At 40.9% G+C, this 21,280-nt stretch overlaps 1 protein-coding gene across 1 annotated transcript in view; it reads right to left on the bottom strand.

Annotated features, from left to right (window-relative positions):
• The window catches only part of baiap3 (BAI1 associated protein 3), a 127,825-nt gene that overhangs the window by 18,775 nt on the left and 87,770 nt on the right, over positions 1–21,280 (bottom strand). The window contains 6 exon segments of the mRNA XM_034190164.1: positions 2,607–2,730; positions 2,862–3,013; positions 3,150–3,201; positions 7,754–7,851; positions 7,966–8,022; positions 13,026–13,116. Coding sequence (XP_034046055.1) covers positions 2,607–2,730; positions 2,862–3,013; positions 3,150–3,201; positions 7,754–7,851; positions 7,966–8,022; positions 13,026–13,116 — 574 coding nt within the window.

Below are 21,280 nucleotides of genomic sequence, written 5' to 3'. Positions count from 1 at the left end.
AGTCTGCGTGTTCTCCCTGTGTTTGCATGAGTTCTCTCCAGGTGCTCCAGCTTCCTCCCGCATCCAAAGACACGCAAGTTAGGTGGATTGGTCGCTTTACATTGTCTGTAGGTGTGCGTGTGGGTGTGTATGTGTTTGTTTGTCTATATTGTGTTTAGGTGATTTGTCTATATGTGGCCCTGCGACAGACTGGTGTCCTGTCCAGGGTACACCCCGCTTCATGCCCTGTGACTGTTGGAATAGGCTCCAGACCCCCGCGACTCTTAATTGGAGTTGAAGATGAGTGAGTGAGTGAGCTAAATTCAGGAGCAGTAGTAAAAAGTTAAGTAGTCAATATGTAGACACGGGTTCAAGTCCCGCTCATGCTACCTGTCTGTGTCCATGGACAAGACACTTAATCTACATGGTGTCAGTTCACTCAACTGTAAAGGGGTGCCAGCCTCAGCTGGGGAAGTAAGCTGCATCGGCCTGGCACCCCGTCCAGGGAAAGATGTAGACTCTCGGCTGCTTGACACTACAGAATCAAGGAATCAGCACCAATGGGCCTCAGGGACTTAAAAGACCGTTTACACATATTAATTTTGGAGACCATGAAAAAAAGTAATGTTTACATCCATTCTATCACAATATTCATCAGAAAATGACAAGATTCCAAGCAGCAAGCACAATCAGCGTGCATGATTAGTGGTCAGCGGTCAGGATGTAAGAATGCTAAACTCCCTTCTGACAACAGTATCATGCCCGTAGTATAATTTTACCACAGCAAAAGTATTTTAGAGTTCAGGCAGCCAAATCTTATTTTTTTTTCATGCCTCATCATGAAAAGCACCCCATTTTTGTGACATGTTTTTTTCATTTTGCTATTTAGAATCCTCCCCCTTTTCTCAACTCTAACCATTGCCATAGCATAAGTGTGTCCCCTCCTCTGAACCTAACTATAACCCCCACATACTCCCCTGTCACCCCACATTTTGTGCTCCATCACCCCGTTTTCATGCCCCAGTCATGAACCCATAGATTAATGTACTTTTCATAATGTCACCACAAACTGCCGTGAGACTGGGTTGAGTTCAGGAAAAAAAAAAAAGAAATCTACAAACATCTTTAAAAACCCACCATGTTTTACTCAAAGGCAGTAATGCCCTGGTTCTCCAGCATCCTAACGGACCCTCTGTTTCCTAAAGTGTGGACAAGGTTTCATATTGCGCCCTTCTATGATGCATATCCGTGAAAGTTTAAGTGAGAACAGAGCTTTAGGGAAAACGTCAAATAAATAATCTTCTGGCATTGCAAAAGAAAGTGAAAATGAAAATGTTAGAAATGTAAACAGAGAACTGGCGGAACTTGGTGGAGGTGAGTGTTCTTCTCATTTTTGTACTGCGTTTAAAAGCCCAACCAGGGACAGACTACAAAAATGAAAAACATAGACAGCTTAAATATGTTGCTATATGTATCACCTCTACAACATTTTTGTGATAAAGTTGATTGTATAATGTAAATAAAAATTTGCCTCTTTCCAGAAACTCATGGATCAACCTATTCCTAAACAGCCAGATCTCAGAGAGACATGAACGTCGCTGCCGAGGGAAGTGGTTTTCTTAAGATCAACACTCTTCCCACATAAATACACCCTGCTGGTGGTTAAGAAGTCCAGGGAGTCCTAAAAAGCCAGCATTAGTCCATGAGCTAGTAATCAATTTTGACCTAATCTGTACCACGTAAGAAGATGAAACGACACTTGGACTCCTGCCTCAGTGTATCATGGCCTACACAAAAAGGTATGATAACCATCACAGGGTGGTAGCTGTAGCCAGCTAGGGGTCAATGAAGAATGACACAGAGATCAAAATGTAAAATTACTGGTTGAAATAAAAGGATTAAAAAATGAAATACTTTTGACTGTGTTGAATGTTTGGTCTCCAAAGTAAAGGTCCATTGGGTTCTATGACTTAGGACATATGTCACCCTGTAACATACGTACTAGAGACTTCATTTCACTTCTCAAGTATCACTGTGTTTGTCTGCTATATTATATATTTACTGAAGTTGCTGATCCAAAGAACCAATGATTTATAAAGGAAAATCAATCAAATCATCAGGGGTGCACAAACCTTTACATACAACTGTAACTAAGCATGACAGATGGTGCAAACTATTCCTTTTTTGAACCCAATTATGTCAAACAATTTGCATAATTTTTTACTGAAATTGGAGCAACTTTAATTTTTGACCCCTGTAGAAACTGAAACTGACCTTTGTCACCATTTGTGTTGTTTTTACCCCATAACTCCAGAACATTCAGTCATAGATAGTCCAAACTATACCTTTTTGGAATCATCATGATCAGACAAATAATGTGGTATAATTTTCAATATGATTGGAGCATTTTTACATTTTGATCTCTGTGTAATTCTTCATTGACCCCTAGCTGGCTACAGCTGCCACCTAGGCCATGGTACACTGAGGCTGGATTCTAAGTGTCATTTTGTCACCTTACATGGCACCAAAAACCTGCTTGGTCCATGGACTACATCTTACAAATGGGTCAGGTGAGTTTTCAAGGAAATTTATTTGGTGGATGCGTACTGAACTGCAGCCTGCCCTACCATGTCTGCTTCCACTGCTTTATGAATCCTGTCACATGATCTGTCATGGACAATCTGCAGCCACTTATGGATCGATAACTTGAACCAGTTGTGATAGCCTGTCAAGGCCAACATTTTAGCATCCCTGTTGGATGAGAAGATACACCTTTATTAAAAACAGCAACAACAAAAACTCTCAAATCTCAAACAAATAACTGCCAAAGATTTATATGCTGCAATATGAGTCCTTGTATAAGAGTCGAACAGAAAACCAACTTGAGCGGAAGAAACTCCCGAAAGCCCTTCAGTATTTTCAAGGACATGAAGAGCTCAAAGATGCTTTCTCCTGTCATCTGTGTCAGTCTGGAGCTCTCCTGCTCCAGAGTCCCAGACATCCGCTCCATTGCAACATTGACATCATCAGCAACCTGTAGAACAAACGGATTTGACAGTTTCACAGCGTAAATGTCAGCAAGCGTAGCATATTATGACTCACCAAATATAAGCCGTTGTGGCTCAAATTGGACGTTTTACTGACGTTTCAAAAATGTTTCATATACATACCAGTTTCTCCACCTGCCTGTAGGAAATGCTGAAGAAATCGACTTTGACTGTGCTGTGAGGAGCAACAAATGTTGAATGCTGTCAGTCACACAACATTCTAATTACAGATGAACGTCAGAAAGAAGCAACAGTGGGCCTCATGCAAGAACATTTTCATTCAAATCTCTTCAGTTTCACGTCCCTTCTTTAGTACGATGTACTCATATGAGTGTACCACTCAAAATGCAGCAAACACTCCTAAATCCTGCTGGGTTCTGTTTTTTTGCACCACACGAGTATATGTCACAGGATGTCCAGTCAGCAAAATCAAAGAGGACTTTTTAACAGTATAAAAAAATTTTAATTACGAGACCTACTCAATCCAGCAAATGGGAAAAAATAGCGAGTGCTTTGAATGCCAATTCACCCTATGAAGTGTCAGAATCCATAGCTGAAATACAGAAGTAAAAGTCTGACATGAAAATGGATAAAAAAAAAAAAATCTTCCCATGGAAGCAGGTCAAGGGTCTCCTTCATGAATATGAACAGAATATTAGGTGTTATATAACAGCTGACTGGATCCTTGTCATTTGATTGGTGCTTTGTATGTCACATGACATGGATTATTTGTCCCATTTGTTTTGTATTGCAGTTAGAGTGCAGTTTGGTTCCATTTAGAGTGCAAATTTGGCTCCATACATTTGGTACCATTGCACTGTGCACACACACACATGCACACAAATGTGTGCACGTACATGCACACACACACACACACACACACACAAAATGCGCATCCGCACACACACACACACACACACATACACACACAATCAAATCCACTGCACTGTCTGGAGGCTGTTAGTAGGAAGTTAGAATGAAAAACTGGACTAATTTCTGACATGATTTTTTTTCACCGCAATGAGGATGTACAGTTTTTTTTTTTTTTTTGGTAGCACACACGCTGCACAAGGGCCGAGCCGGTTGTGTGTGCGTGCACGTGCGGGGGACAACAACTCTACCAAGATGACGAGTTCACTGAGCTAACTGACGCTGCTAATTCTTGTAACACACACACAAAATTCACTCCGCTGTAAGCCGTCTGGATGCATAAAGAACTGTTCAGATGAAAAACTGAAAAGCTGACGTGATTTTTGGCTGGACATACCATTCAACGAGGCTCGTTGAATGGTATGTTCCAGCATTCACCTCATGCTTTCACCTCATGGTTATGTAGTTTTGGATCGGTCTTGCGGTTTTGTGACTTTTCTTTTTCTTAGTTATGTTTCAAGTATGCTCATGTTTTATTTTACTTCACTTACACTCAACAAAAATATAAACGCAACACTTTTGGTTTTGCTCCCATTTTGTATGAGATGAACTCAAAGATCTAAAACTTTTTCCACATACACAATATCACCATTTCCCTCAAATATTGTTCACAAACCAGTCTAAATCTGTGATAGTGAGCACTTCTCCTTTGCTGAGATAATCCATCCCACCTCACAGGTGTGCCATATCAAGATGCTGATTAGACACCATGATTAGTGCACAGGTGTGCCTTAGACTGTCCACAATAAAAGGCCACTCTGAAAGGTGCAGTTTTGTTTTATTGGGGGGGGGGGGGGGGGGGGGATATCAGTCAGTATCTGGTGTGACCACCATTTGCCTCATGCGGTGCAACACATCTCCTTCGCATAGAGTTGATCAGGTTGTCAATTGTGGCCTGTGGAATGTTGGTCCACTCTTCAATGGCTGTGCAAAGTTGCTGGATATTGGCAGGAACTGGTACACGCTGTCGTATACTCCGGTCCAGAGCATCCCAAACATGCTCAATGGGTGACATGTCCGGTGAGTATGCCGGCCATGCAAGAACTGGGACATTTTCAGCTTCCAAGAATTGTGTACAGATCCTTGCAACATGGGGCCGTGCATTATCCTGCTGCAACATGAGGTGATGTTCTTGGATGTATGGCACAACAATGGGCCTCAGGATCTCGTCACGGTATCTCTGTGCATTCAAAATGCCATCAATAAAATGCACCTGTGTCCATAACAGACGCCTGCCCATACCATAACCCCACCACCACCATGGGCCACTCGATCCACAACATTGACATCAGAAAACCGCTCACCCACACGACGCCACACACGCTGTCTGCCATCTGCCCTGAACAGTGTGAACCGGGATTCATCCATGAAGAGAACACCTCTTCAGCGTGCTAAATGCCAGCGAATGTGAGCATTTGCCCACTAAAGTCGGTTACGACGACGAACTGGAGTCAGGTCGAGACCCCGATGAGGATGACGAGCATGCAGATGAGCTTCCCTGAGACGGTTTCTGACAGTTTGTGCAGAAATTCTTTGGTTATGCAAACCGATTGTTTCAGCAGCTGTCCGAGTGGCTGGTCTCAGACGATCTTGGAGGTGAACATGCTGGATGTGGAGGTCCTGGGCTGGTGTGGTTACACGTGGTCTGCAGTTGTGAGGCTGGTTGGATGTACTGCCAAATTCTCTGAAACGCCTTTGGAGACGGCTTATGGTAGAGAAATGAACATTCAATACACGAGCAACAGCTCTGGTTGACATTCCTGCTGTCAGCATGCCAATTGCACGCTCCCTCAAATCTTGCGACATCTGTGGCATTGTGCTGTGTGATAAAACTGCACCTTTCAGAGTGGTCTTTTATTGTGGACAGTCTAAGGCACACCTGTGCACTAATCATGGTGTCTAATCAGCATCTTGATATGGCACACCTGTGAGGTGGGATGGATTATCTCAGCAAAGGAGAAGTGCTCACTATCACAGATTTAGACTGGTTTGTGAACAATATTTGAGGGAAATGGTGATATTGTGTATGTGGAAAAAGTTTTAGATCTTTGAGTTCATCTCATACAAAATGGGAGCAAAACCAAAAGTGTTGCATTTATATTTTTGTTGAGTGTAAGATACCTGTGCAGTTTTTGTTCGCCTTGTGTTGTCTGTTGACCTTTGACCCTGCCACACCTGTCCTCCATTTTGTCATCAGTTTCAGCTTTTAAGCCACACCTTTATTTCTGTTCTGTTTGCCGGTTGATTGTTTCCCAGTCAGCTCTTGCTCCATGTATCAAGTCACCTTTTCACAGTTGGTTTTTGTTATCAGTGTTGTCACATTGTTAGTCTTTACTGCTTTTTGGATTTTGCCACTTGAAAGAGTTTTGTTTTACAATCTCACTGTCACCTTTTGACAGTTGATTTTTGTCATTGGTTTTGTCACATTGTTAGTCATTACTGCTTTTTTAGGGATTTTTGCTACTTAGAAGAGTTTTGCTTTACTCTCTCACTGTTACCTTTTGACAGTCAGTTTTTGGTTTTGCCACTTTATCAGTCTTGACTGCATTTTGGGTTTTGCCACTGTGGGGATTCATGATTCTGTGTATTTTTCACTTGGAACATTAAAACACCTGGTTTTAATGTTCACGTACCTATTGTGTCTGGCTATCTGCATCCTGGGGTCCAATCCTCATCCTCTAGTGCAGGGGTGGCCAAGTTCGGTCCTCAAGAGCCACCTTCCTGACACTCTTAGTTGTCTCCCTGCTCCAACACACCTGAATCCAATGAAAGGCTCATTAAAAGTCTGCTAACGAGTCTTTCATTGGATTCAGGAGTGTTGGAGCAGGGAGACAACTAAGAGTGTCAGGAAGCTGGTTCTCGAGGACCGAACTTGGCCACCCCTGGCCTAGTCCATTCGCTCGCTCCAAAAATCCACACAATCTGCATTGTATTTTATAAAAAAAATAAATAAATAACTGAACAACCAAATCGACATTCAAGTAGAAATAATTCATTTCAACAGGCACTGTGAAAATAATAAGCTATCTTTAAAAATAAACCTAAGGCACATGGTGTCTGTGGCCCAGTACTGGTCCGGAATGCCACAGAGGAGCAAGTAGGGAGCGAGCGATAAGATGACGCTCTCTCTTCTTATAATATGCTACTCCACAACTGTTCCAGCCACAATCCATCTTCTTGGTTCCACATCATACTTCATCTGTGCCCGATCTGCTCTTGATTTGCTCACATACAATGACTTTTGAGTGTTTTGGATCACAGTGTGTCATCACAATTTTTTGAACATGTTTAAAACTATCCCAGTGGCGGAAAAAGACACTGCTTTCACCACCTATTGACACCTATTTTAGACCCAGATTATGGTTTTGCACCACAGTCAATCATTTGTCAAATGTCGGTAATGGGAGACTGGCTTCATAAAGGATTATGAATTAACAATAAATTAAATTAATGGTATCACTGGGCTATATGAATAAATTTAGACTCATGCTCAATTTTAAATTGTAGCATGAAACAGGATGACATATGCAATTTATGTAGGATTTTCAAACTAAAACTGCTCCAAACTCATAAAACATTCAATTATTTCTTGAAAACGAAGGTTTGGATGGCAGTAGATGATTTGCACATGGTTCCTACTATAGCTCTGAGAAAATTGGTGAATCCATGGTATATGCATTTGACAAAGGAATGTCAACAAGCACAAGTGGTTCTTGCATGAGACCCATTGTTCCTGGTTGAATAAATCTTTCAAGATCTCTTCTGAGATATGATTCATCCAAAGCTCTGTTATTCACCTGTAGAAAAGTTTGTTGTAGATGTTCTGTGCTCTGTGTATGTCAGCAATCACAGCATCCACCACCTGAACCAGCTTCTTCAGCTGCTCCTCCAAAGTCTGCATTGACAGCACACAATGTCAAGTATCCTGGATAGCAACGGTCATAGCATAGCCAGCAAAAATAAAAATAAAAAAGGTTGTAAAACATGGCATTTTTCAAAATAAACCTACCCCGTCTTCCGTCTTATATCGTGCAATTGTATTCTCGTACCATTCTGCTGTTCCCTTCTGTTGAAATAATTGTGTAATTTAGCAAAAGGCAATGGAATAATTAAGCTCTTCATACTAGAACAAGCTGTACGAGGGTCAGAGTCACACCAGCATGTTAACCACAAGGTTTCTGAGGTCATTTTAATTCCTTTCACTGTCATTTTATGAAATCCACTAATTGGAAAAATGTACAGTGGAGTCATCAGCACCAATATTTCACATCAAGATCAACTTGGGTCAACTTTGAACATACAGTAGTGTTCAGAATAATAGTAGTGCTATGTGACTAAAAAGATTAATCCAGGTTTTGAGTATAGTTCTTATTGTTACATGGGAAACAAGGTTCCAGTAGATTCAGTAAATTCTCACAAATCCAACAAGACCAAGCATTCATGATATGCACACTCTTAAGGCTATGAAATTGGGCTATTAGTAAAAAAAATAGAAAAGGGGGTGTTCACAATAATAGTAGCATCTGCTGTTGACGCTACAAACTCAAAAGTATTATTTTCAAACTGCTTTTTTAGCAATCCTATGAATCATTAAACTAGTATTTAGTTGTATAACCACAGTTTTTCATGATTTCTTCACATCTGCGAGGCATTAATTTTGTTGGTTTGGAACCAAGATTTTGCTCATTTACTAGTGTGCTTGGGGTCATTGTCTTGTTGAAACACCCATTTCAAGGGCATGTCCTCTTCAGCATAAGGCAACATGACCTCTTCAAGTATTCTGACATATCCAAACTGATCCATGATACCTGGTATGCGATATATAGACCCAACACCATTGTAGGAGAAACATGCCCATATCATGATGCTTGCATCACCATGCTTCACTGTCTTCACTGTGAACTGTGGCTTGAATTCAGAGTTTGGGGGTCATCTCACAAACTGTCTGTGGTCCTTGGACCCAAAAAGAACAATTTTACTCTCATCAGTCAACAAAATATTTCTCCATTTCTCTTTAGGCCAGTTGATGTGTTCTTTGGCAAATTGTAACCTCTTCTGCACATGTCTTTTATTTAACAGAGGGACTTTGTGGGGGATTCTTGCAAATAAATTAGCTTCACACAGGCGTCTTCTAACTGTCACAGCACTTACAGGTAACTCCAGACTGTCATTGATCATCCTGGAGCTGATCAATGGGTGAGCCTTTGCCATTCTGGTTATTCTTCTATCCATTTTGATGGTTGTTTTCCATTTTCTTCCACGCGTCTGTTTTTTTTTGTCCATTTTAAAGCATTGGAGATCATTGTAGATGAACAGCCTATAATTTTTTGCAGCTGCGTATAAGTTTTCCCTCTCCAATCAACTTTTTAATCAAACTACGCTGTTCTTCTGAACAATGTTTGACGGTCTCATTTTCCTCAGGCTTTCAAAGAAAAAAGCATGTTCAACAGGTGCTGGCTTCATCTTTAAATAGGGGACACCTGATTCACACCTGTTTTTTCCACAAAACTGACGAACTCACTGACTGAATGCCACACTACTATTATTGTGAACACCCCCTTTTCTACTTTTTTTTTTTTACTAATAAACCGATTTCATAGCCTTAAGAGTGTGCATATCATGAATGCTTGGTCTTGTTGGATTTGTGAGAATCTACTGAATGTACTGGTACCTTGTTTCCCATGTAACAATAAGAAATATACTCAAAACCTGGATTAATCTTTTTAGTCACATAGCACTACTATTATTCTGAACACTACTGTATAGAAGATACTCCAAAAATACATATACGAGTATAATGTTGCAGTCCATTAAGTCAACATAAAGCAGCAGAAATATGTTCCTTACATGATCTCCTTGTAATTCAGATATTAACTAAGCTAGTTAGTGGAGACCATTGAGGACCAGCCCACAAGTGATGTCACATATTTCAGTATGGTGCTGTGTGCTTATCTGGTAAGCTGGGCAATTGGGACACAGCCATATACTTTTGTTGGGGCCCAAAATGAGTCTGTTGTTTTTGGTGGATAAGGTTTAAACCTTACTCGTGCACTTTGGGATGACATATAAATACATTTAGCTGAATTAAATGTCACCTGAATATGTTAACTGGAGTTCAGATCTACAGGATATAAATGTCTGGCAGGTTGTTGTGCACTGGCATTGAAAAGAAAGAAAGAACAAAAAGGAACTGATTGCACAATAAGTTATGATGATGTGTCATGATGACGGGTTTACCCTACATACCATTTATCTTTTTTCAAATAAATAAAAATAGACAAACCACTTCAGTCTCCTGTGCCATTTGCTATGATAAATATACTTTTACTGTATTCCCCACACGAACAACATTAGATTCAATATGTACTGGTGTGCCATTGCGACTCTATGAAGGGTTTACATGCATTATGTTCACAATGGCTGTTTGTGCTGCCTAGCAACAAAGAAGACGATCATGAAAAAGTTGCTCTATGTTGCGATAACAGCGATGCTTCTTGTATATCAAGGTGCACCACACAAGGTTCAAAAAGCTTATGAATACAGCAAAACATTAATAACCACATTCACTCCTTCCTTTTTTTTTACAACTACCATACATGATTTCCTGTCACACATACGCCAGGTGCACAATACGAAAATATGCATGGAACAGTTTTGGTGTGGGTCACATTTTGGTGTTTTGGTTTGATCACCACATTGTTCTGTTTTCTGGTGTGTCCTCTGCATTACTGTGCTCCTAGTATTACTCTCTGGGTGTTATTTATTATTCTCCGTGTGATCTGGCTAATTATTCCCCATTGTAAATATTCTCTGATACTTTTACTTTGACGTTTGGTCTGTTTGTTTCATGTAACTCATGTTGTTCCTGCTTGTCCTGTTTCACATGTTTCCGCACTTTCAGGTTTTATTGTTTACAAGCATATTTATGGATATTTAAAGAGGTCCCTCCTTGCCAGATTGTATGAGGTCCATCCTGCTCTCTAGCGTTTTGTTACAGTGATCACTTTTACTGTTTTGCCTATCATTTTTGGACTGACTGCTTCAAATGAAAACTTCTCATGACTGAACTGTGCCTGTTTTTTGGTTAACCCTCTGCTGACTCCCTCAGAAAGACCATCGCCAACTGGATTCACCCATGTGCCTGACCTGTTGCCTATTTTTGATCAAGCTGGTTTTAGTTTGCTAAGTCAGCTTGCTGCGTTTCAGTTGCACTTTTGGGAAAATAAACCTGTATTTGCTTTCCCATCATGTTACTTCCCCTCATTGGGATCCATAGCCAATCCATTACAAGTTCCAGTTTATATTTCTGTCAAAAGAAACCATTTTCAATGCTAACATTTCAGACCATCAATAGCATTTCTTCAGTGCATTTAATCTAATACTCAAGAACACAAATAACTGAGCGTAAACAGCACAGTGATAAACTGCAACTCTTACAACAATTTGTACCCATGCACCATTCTGTAGTATAGCTAGTTACATGCTAACTAACCATTAGCCTATTTAGCATGTAGCTGTTTCAGAAAACATCTTATTGAGCTAATTTATGAGCCCAAGTGTTCAAAGTCTCATATTAGCCTGCTAGCCATTGATACAGTTAATAAACTAACTTTATGGTTGTGATGTTATTTTCTTTTCTTTTGCTGAGTAGGTGTACACTGATGAGACAAAACCTGGTGTAGGTTCCACCAGAAGACATAGCTCATTAATGTTCCAGTCATTCTATGATGTTGTTTGAGTGTGTGAATGAACTTTTGCCTACAATTTGAGGTTATCAATCATGTTAGATACATTTCCTAAGTTAGTAATTTAGAATTTTCAACATTCAATTGTGGTATGCAAATGTGTTGCCACTGCAGTTGTACAAAAACACACACACACACACACACATATATATATATATATACTCAACAAAAATATAAACGCAACACTTTTGGTTTTGCTCCCATTTTGTATGAGATGAACTCAAAGATCTAAAACTTTTTCCACATACACAATATCACCATTTCCCTCAAATATTGTTCACAAACCAGTCTAAATCTGTGATAGTGAGCACTTCTCCTTTGCTGAGATAATCCATCCCACCTCACAGGTGTGCCATATCAAGATGCTGATTAGACACCATGATTAGTGCACAGGTGTGCCTTAGACTGCCCACAATAAAAGGCCACTCTGAAAGGTGCAGTTTTGTTTTATTGGGGGGGGATACCAGTCAGTATCTGGTGTGACCACCATTTGCCTCATGCAGTGCAACACATCTCCTTCACATCATCCGTGAAGAGAACACCTCTCCAACGTGCCAAATGCCAGCAAATGTGAGCATTTGCCCACTCAAGTCGGTTACGACGACGAATTGGAGCCAGGTCGAGACCCCGATGAGGACGACAAGCATGCAGATGAGCTTCCCTGAGATGGTTTCTGACAGTTTGCGCAGAAATTCTTTGGTTATGCAAACCGATTGTTTCAGCAGCTGTCCGAGTGGCTGGTCTCAGTCGATCTTGGAGATGAACATGCTGGATGTGGAGGTCCTGGGCTGGTGTGGTTACATGTGGTCTGCGGTTGTGAGGCTGGTTGGATGTACTGCCAAATTCTCTGAAACGCCTTTGGAGACGGCTTATGGTAGAGAAATGAACATTCAATACACGAGCAACAGCTCTGGTTGACATTCCTGCTGTCAGCATGCCAATTGCACGCTCCCTCAAATCGTGCGACATCTGTGGCATTGTGCTGTGTGATAAAACTGCACCTTTCAGAGTGGCCTTTTATTGTGGGCAGTCTAAGGCACACCTGTGCACTAATCATGGTGTCTAATCAGCATCTTGATATGGCACACCTGTGAGGTGGGATGGATTATCTCAGCAAAGGAGAAGTGCTCACTATCACAGATTTAGACTGGTTTGTGAACAATATTTGAGGGAAATGGTGATATTGTGTATGTGGAAAAAGTTTTAGATCTTTGAGTTCATCTCATACAAAATGGGAGCAAAACCAAAAGTGTTGCGTTTATATTTTTGTTGAGTGTATATATATATATATATAATATAGTTTGTGCCACACCGTCAGCTTTACCTTGAGAGCAGTGGTGATGTCCAAATGCAGCTCATTTCGAAGAGGACATACCGTCTTAAAAGCCCGCATGTTTTGCATGTAGCCAATACCCCTAACACAGACACACACAGACAGGAAAACATTAAGATCAAGTACTTTTAGATCACTGAAATGAACGTTTCACATCCTGCACCAACATTTTGTCCTGAGAATTCAATTAGCACAAATGCTACAATCTTCCTAAACTCTCTATTCTCTAATTGTGTGCAGTATACACTATTTTTCCTGCAGGAGGGGAAACGTAATGCAGCTGTAACTGCCACTTGAGATGCTCTAATTTGTGCATGCGTGTGTGAATGCATGTGTTCGTGAGTGTGTGTCACTGGGGAATTGCATAAATCTCCCTTGAGGTGCTGGTCATTTAACAGAGCCTGGACAAGTGTGATAGGAAAACGGACTCCTTCAGATGTGGCAGAGCACGGTGTACTGGTTTTACTGGCATGTGGATTTGGATTTTTACTCGAGGCCAAAATATGGCCATTGGGTAATGTGAAGATTTTGCATCTGTCAGTCTGTCTGTCTGTCTGTCTGTGCTCAGTGTAACTCCAGTCCTATTACTGCCAGGGTCTTCAAATTCACAAGGAGCATTCTTGTGACACAGACCTTGGGCAAGTTCAAAGATAGCTAACCTTGACCTATTGTAAGGGGTCAAAAGGTCACATTCTTTCTCCACACTCTCTCATTCATTACATCCATTCTCTCTGTTGTCACAACGTTACATTTACAGGGTGTAATCTCAGAATAATGAACTTGTAGGACATTGAAGGTAGCTGACCATGGCCTACTTCCAGGACAAAAGGTCACATTTTATATTGGGGTTTGTCCACCAGGGCAGTTTATTGGCGCTACTGCCTGAGTTGGCCAAGTGAAACTAGATGTTGCGTTTCCTATTTTTATGCTCATATGGCCAAGGGCACTTTACCATTGTGTTCTATATTTGTAATATTGTCATTTTAGTGGTTTAAATTCCTTCTCTGACCAAATGGCTGTTTGACTTTTTTTTTTTTTTGCTTCTGCCAAATGATTGTGATGATAGTCCTCCATCTGGTGTTCAGTTAAAAGGGCTCCTTGTTCACAAATGCAATAGTGTTAAAATTCTTCTTGCAATTCCATAATATTCACAATATTCACTGGTGGTTGGCTCTCACTGCGGTATTGTATCACTTCCTGTTCCGGAGCACAGCGGTGTTTTGCTGTATCTGTTAGCTGTTTAATCTGCGCAGTTAGATTGATCTAGTTATCTAGATTACGATTTGTTTCCCAGTGTAATCTTTACGTGCCTTAACTAAAGCACTCCTTCTGCTGAATCACCTCTAAATTATTTACACATTATTCACTTTGCGTGTTTTTAGGAATCCGCTAGCTTAGCGTAGCTACTAGCTCTTAGCCGGTTTAGCATGGCGGCTTCTCCTGTCTCTCCCGCACTTTTCTGCTCTGGGTGTGAAATGTTTAGTTATTCCTCGGCCTCCTTTAGCAGTAATGGTACTTGTAATAAGTGTAGCTTATTCGTAGCTTTGGAGGCCAGGCTGGGCGAATTGGAGACTCGGCTCCGCACCGTGGAAAATTCTACAGCTAGCCAGGCCCCTGTAGTCGGTGCGGACCAAGGTAGCTTAGCCGCCGTTAGTTACCCCCTGGCAGATCCCGAGCAGCCGGGAAAGCAGGCCGACTGGGTGACTGTGAGGAGGAAGCGTAGCCCTAAACAGAAGCCCCGTGTACACCGCCAACCCGTTCACATCTCTAACCGTTTTTCCCCACTCGACGACACACCCGCCGAGGATCAAACTCTGGTTATTGGCGACTCTGTTTTGAGAAATGTGAAGTTAGCGACACCAGCAACTATAGTCAATTGTCTTCCGGGGGCCAGAGCAGGCGACATTGAAGGAAATTTGAAACTGCTGGCTAAGGCTAAGCGTAAATTTGGTAAGATTGTAATTCACGTCGGCAGTAATGACACCCGGTTACGCCAATCGGAGGTCACTAAAATTAACATTAAATCGGTGTGTAACTTTGCAAAAACAATGTCGAACTCTGTAGTTTTCTCTGGGCCCCTCCCCAATCGGACCGGGAGTGACATGTTTAGCCGCATGTTCTCCTTGAATTGCTGGCTGTCTGAGTGGTGTCCAAAAAATGAGGTGGGCTTCATAGATAATTGGCAAAGCTTCTGGGGAAAACCTGGTCTTGTTAGGAGAGACGGCATCCATCCCACTTTGGATGGAGCAGCTCTCATTTCTAGAAATCTGGCCAATTTTCTTAAATCCTCCAAACCGTGACTATCCAGGGTTGGGACCAGGAAGCAGAGTTGTAGTCTTACACACCTCTCTGCAGCTTCTCTCCCCCTGCCATCCCCTCATTACCCCATCCCCGTAGAGACGGTGCCTGCTCCCAGACTACCAATAACCAGCAAAAATCTATTTAAGCATAAAAATTCAAAAAGAAAAAATAATATAGCACCTTCAACTGCACCACAGACTAAAACAGTTAAATGTGGTCTATTAAACATTAGGTCTCTCTCTTCTAAGTCCCTGTTGGTAAATGATATAATAATTGATCAACATATTGATTTATTCTGCCTAACAGAAACCTGGTTACAGCAGGATGAATATGTTAGTTTAAATGAGTCAACACCCCCGAGTCACACTAACTGTCAGAATGCTCGTAGCACGGGCCGGGGCGGAGGATTAGCAGCAATCTTCCATTCCAGCTTATTAATTAATCAAAAACCCAGACAGAGCTTTAATTCATTTGAAAGCTTGTCTCTTAGTCTTGTCCATCCAAATTGGAAGTCCCAAAAACCAGTTTTATTTGTTATTATCTGTCGTCCACCTGGTCGTTACTGTGAGTTTCTCTGTGAATTTTCAGACCTTTTGTCTGACTTAGTGCTTAGCTCAGATAAGATAATTATAGTGGGCGATTTTAACATCCACACAGATGCTGAGAATGACAGCCTCAACACTGCATTTAATCTATTATTAGACTCTACTGGCTTTGCTCAAAAAGTAAATGAGTCCACCCACCACTTTAATCATATCTTAGATCTTGTTCTGACTTATGGTATGGAAATAGAAGACTTAACAGTATTCCCTGAAAACTCCCTTCTGTCTGATCATTTCTTAATAACATTTACATTTACTCTGATGGACTACCCAGCAGTGGGGAATAAGTTTCATTACACTAGAAGTCTTTCAGAAAGCGCTGTAACTAGGTTTAAGGATATGATTCCTTCTTTATGTTCTCTAATGCCATATACCAACACAGTGCAGAGTAGCTACCTAAACTCTGTAAGGGAGATAGAGTATCTCGTCAATAGTTTTACATCCTCATTGAAGACAACTTTGGATGCTGTAGCTCCTCTGAGAAAGAGAGCTTTAAATCAGAAGTGTCTGACTCCGTGGTATAACTCACAAACTCGTAGCTTAAAGCAGATAACCCGTAAGTTGGAGAGGAAATGGCGTCTCACTAATTTAGAAGATCTTCACTTAGCCTGGAAAAAGAGTCTGTTGCTCTATAAAAAAGCCCTCCGTAAAGCTAGGACATCTTTCTACTCATCACTAATTGAAGAAATAAGAACAACCCCAGGTTTCTTTTCAGCACTGTAGCCAGGCTGACAAAGAGTCAGAGCTCTATTGAGCTGAGTATTCCATTAACTTTAACTAGTAATGACTTCATGACTTTCTTTGCTAACAAAATTTTAACTATTAGAGAAAAAATTACTCATAACCATCCCAAAGACGTATCGTTATCTTTGGCTGCTTTCAGTGATGCCGGTATTTGGTTAGACTCTTTCTCTCCGATTGTTCTGTCTGAGTTATTTTCATTAGTTACTTCATCCAAACCATCAACATGTTTATTAGACCCCATTCCTACCAGGCTGCTCAAGGAAGTCCTACCATTATTTAATGCTTCGATCTTAAATATGATCAATCTATCTTTGTTAGTTGGCTATGTACCACAGGCTTTTAAGGTGGCAGTAATTAAACCATTACTTAAAAAGCCATCACTTGACCCAGCTATCTTAGCTAATTATAGGCCAATCTCCAACCTTCCTTTTCTCTCAAAAATTCTTGAAAGGGTAGTTGTAAAACAGCTAACTGATCATCTGCAGAGGAATGGTCTATTTGAAGAGTTTCAGTCAGGTTTTAGAATTTCATCATAGTACAGAAACAGCATTAGTGAAGGTTACAAATGATCTTCTTATGGCCTCGGACAGTGGACTCATCTCTGTGCTTGTTCTGTTAGACCTCAGTGCTGCTTTTGATACTGTTGACCATAAAATTTTATTACAGAGATTAGAGCATGCCATAGGTATTAAAGGCACTGCGCTGCGGTGGTTTGAATCATATTTGTCTAATAGATTACAATTTGTTCATGTAAATGGGGAATCTTCTTCACAGACTAAAGTTAATTATGGAGTTCCACAAGGTTCTGTGCTAGGACCAATTTTATTTACTTTATACATGCTTCCCTTAGGCAGTATTATTAGACGGTATTGCTTAAATTTTCATTGTTACGCAGATGATACCCAGCTTTATCTATCCATGAAGCCAGAGGACACACACCAATTAGCTAAACTGCAGGATTGTCTTACAGACATAAAGACATGGATGACCTCTAATTTCCTGCTTTTAAACTCAGATAAAACTGAAGTTATTGTACTTGGCCCCACAAATCTTAGAAACATGGTGTCTAACCAGATCCTTACTCTGGATGGCATTACCCTGACCTCTAGTAATACTGTGAGAAATCTTGGAGTCATTTTTGATCAGGATATGTCATTCAAAGTGCATATTAAACAAATATGTAGGACTGCTTTTTTGCATTTACGCAATATCTCTAAAATCAGAAAGGTCTTGTCTCAGAGTGATGCTGAAAAACTAATTCATGCATTTATTTCCTCTAGGCTGGACTATTGTAATTCATTATTATCAGGTTGTCCTAAAAGTTCCCTAAAAAGCCTTCAGTTAATTCAAAATGCTGCAGCTAGAGTACTGACGGGGACTAGAAGGAGAGATCATATCTCACCCATATTGGCCTCTCTTCATTGGCTTCCTGTTAATTCTAGAATAGAATTTAAAATTCTTCTTCTTACTTATAAGGTTTTGAATAATCAGGTCCCATCTTATCTTAGGGACCTCGTAGTACCATATCACCCCAATAGAGCGCTTCGCTCTCAGACTGCAGGCTTACTTGTAGTTCCTAGGGTTTGTAAGAGTAGAATGGGAGGCAGAGCCTTCAGCTTTCAGGCTCCTCTCCTGTGGAACCAGCTCCCAATTCGGATCAGGGAGACAGACACCCTCTCTACTTTTAAGATTAGGCTTAAAACTTTCCTTTTTGCTAAAGCTTATAGTTAGGGCTGGATCAGGTGACCCTGAACCATCCCTTAGTTATGCTGCTATAGACGTAGACTGCTGGGGGGTTCCCATGATGCACTGTTTCTTTCTCTTTTTGCTCTGTGTGCACCACTCTGCATTTAATCATTAGTGATCAATCTCTGCTCCCCTCCACAGCATGTCTTTTTCCTGGTTCTCTCCCTCAGCCCCAACCAGTCCCAGCAGAAGACTGCCCCTCCCTGAGCCTGGTTCTGCTGGAGGTTTCTTCCTGTTAAAAGGGAGTTTTTCCTTCCCACTGTAGCCAAGTGCTTGCTCACAGGGGGTCGTTTTGACCATTGGGGTTTTACATAATTATTGTATGGCCTTGCCTTACAATATAAAGCGCCTTGGGGCAACTGTTTGTTGTGATTTGGCGCTATATAAAAAAATTGATTGATTGAAAAATTGATTGATTGATTGAGATGCTCACAGTTTCCATGACTTTCGTGATTGTTTATTTATTTATTTTTTTTGAGTATACCCCAGCCGTCACTGGGCTTGACACTGGGCAACACCTTAGATAGGAAGCCTGTTATAGCACAGGGTTGATGGACCTATAGAGAGACAAACTCAATGTTCCCAGTTCACCTTGGAAGCTGGAGCACCGAAGGGCACCCATTCAAACATGGGGAGAACATGCAAAGTTCACGCAGAAAGGACCATGCTGGATTCAAACCCAGGACTTTTCTTGCTGTGGGGCAGCAGTGCTAACCACTAATCCACCATGCCACCCTTGATCAATTTCATTCTCAGCAGATTTGATACAACCATTAAATTTTACTCACAGCTGAGATGTGCAGTGCATTAAAAGTAGGAAATGACTCAGTTGCTGATTTTATGTGTGGAATGAAAGCAAAATGTGAGAGAAGTGTAAAAAAATAATGAGACATGTTAAAGGGGTCATATTGTACATCTAGCTCACTGGGTAACGGTGGCTCCAAAGGCTTTTTCTTGGTGGGGCTTGGCGGGATTATGATTATTTAACTATGTGTGACATTAATTCTTGTTAATATGTTCTATACATTTTATAGTAAATTCTCTGTTCTGGACAAACCCTCTGCGGCAACACCCGTAGGTTTTCGGAAGAGTGGAAGCTCAAAAGGGGTGGCTCCAAATGTCGTCATCCAGGCAGTACCTGTCTACATCAAACTCCCGAACAACCAATAAATGGGTAAAGAGGCTGAGTAAGGGCAAGACCAGTGTGACCTGGGTGGGACGACTGAAGCCTGCACAGACATCTATCTTGTAGCTATCAAACAAACTAAGACTAACCAGCTAACCTTGGTTTGGGTGTTGGATTAATGTGTACTTTTCTCAATAAATAGCTAAATTGCAAGTATTAAATGCTCCAACCTGCAAATGTAAGGTCACTAAAATATTGATACTTGCTAACTAGTGCTGAAAGTGAGTTCTTAGATAGACTATTGGTACAATTTACTGCACAGTGACCCATATTATATCAGATATTTTTAATAAAATGCGCGCAAAGGACAAAGATGGTCAAGTCCACAGCAGGTAGCAGCATCTGTCAGCAAGATCCTGGACCCACAGGGAACACTAGCTGCCACTCAAACTTCATGGAAACCAAAACCCTTTTGTGTACTAGGGTGTAAACAGGTTTGCCTTTGCTGTAAAGTTGGAGATTTTAACATGGGGGACTACGCGGATTGACTCACTTTTTGAGCCAGCCTCAAGTGGCCATTCAAGGAACTGCAAAATTTGGCACTTCTGCATTGGCTTCATGTTTCTTAAAAAAAAACAACAACAAAAAAAAACTGCCTTCTGTCCCTGTTGCACTTCAGTTACATATTTCACAGATAGGGATGGTATTGATAAGATTTTATCTATCGATACCATTATCAATTCCGCTTATCGATTCCCTTATTGATACCCCTTGTGAATTTTCTGTGTACTAAAAGTAGGCTTTACAGGTTTTCTATGTCAACAACATTTTATTGAGTCTTAAAGTAAATAAATATGAATTTGGTCACTGGATCGTTAAACTCTGGACATAATAAACTCTACATGGTGGATCCTTGATCTCTGGACATAAATAGAAATAAACAACATCTGTAGTTTTTGTCAAAAGCATTTCCTTTCAGACATTATTGGCATGAATGCCTTTCCATACGTCTGAGCTGAGCTCTTGCAGCCAGCTGTGCTGCATGTCAGGATGTAATTCATAAAGAATGCAGGAGATCTCATTTTGGGAGGAAAAACATTTTAGTTGATTGTAGTTTATTGTCTGTATTACAGCGTTTGGAAAGAGGAGCCATTTTATTTAAAGCGGCATTTCATTTTGAAGTTATTAATTCCGATCGGACTCTGTCTCAGCAGAGAGCAGCACAGCATTTGGAGATGTGCCAACGGAATGGAGGACGATTCTCGTTTGTTGACTGCAACAAGACAAGAGTCCCAGTTAGTGACTTAAATCCACACAAAAGTGACTCACGATTGACATATTTTAATGGCTTTGAGAGGGGTTAAGTGGACTTGCCACTTCTGAAGAACAGCGAATCAAAGAACCAATGAGCCAGCGGACCGAAGCAATGCTTCATTGGTTCACGCTTCAAAGTGGAGTTGTGCTGCAGAACTGGCTGATTACAGAGCTGCTACAGGGTCTGTAATCAATGTAGAGGAATTATCACAAACACCCTCAAAAACAACGGCCGCTCTGAAGGACCGATAAGGGAATCGTTAAGCAAAAAGGCTATTGATGTCGGTGGATCAAATCAATTCTTAATGATACCCGAAAAGAACCAGTTCTCGATACCCAACCCTAGTCCCAGATGTCTAAAGCAAGTATTTTTAAACAAAATTGTTTTGCTAAAAACAGCAAAACTTTTCAAA

The sequence above is a fragment of the Thalassophryne amazonica genome, chromosome 16 (genome assembly GCF_902500255.1).
Source record: "Thalassophryne amazonica chromosome 16, fThaAma1.1, whole genome shotgun sequence".
Lineage (NCBI taxonomy): Eukaryota > Metazoa > Chordata > Actinopteri > Batrachoidiformes > Batrachoididae > Thalassophryne > Thalassophryne amazonica.
This window is presented reverse-complemented; position numbering and strand designations above follow the sequence as displayed.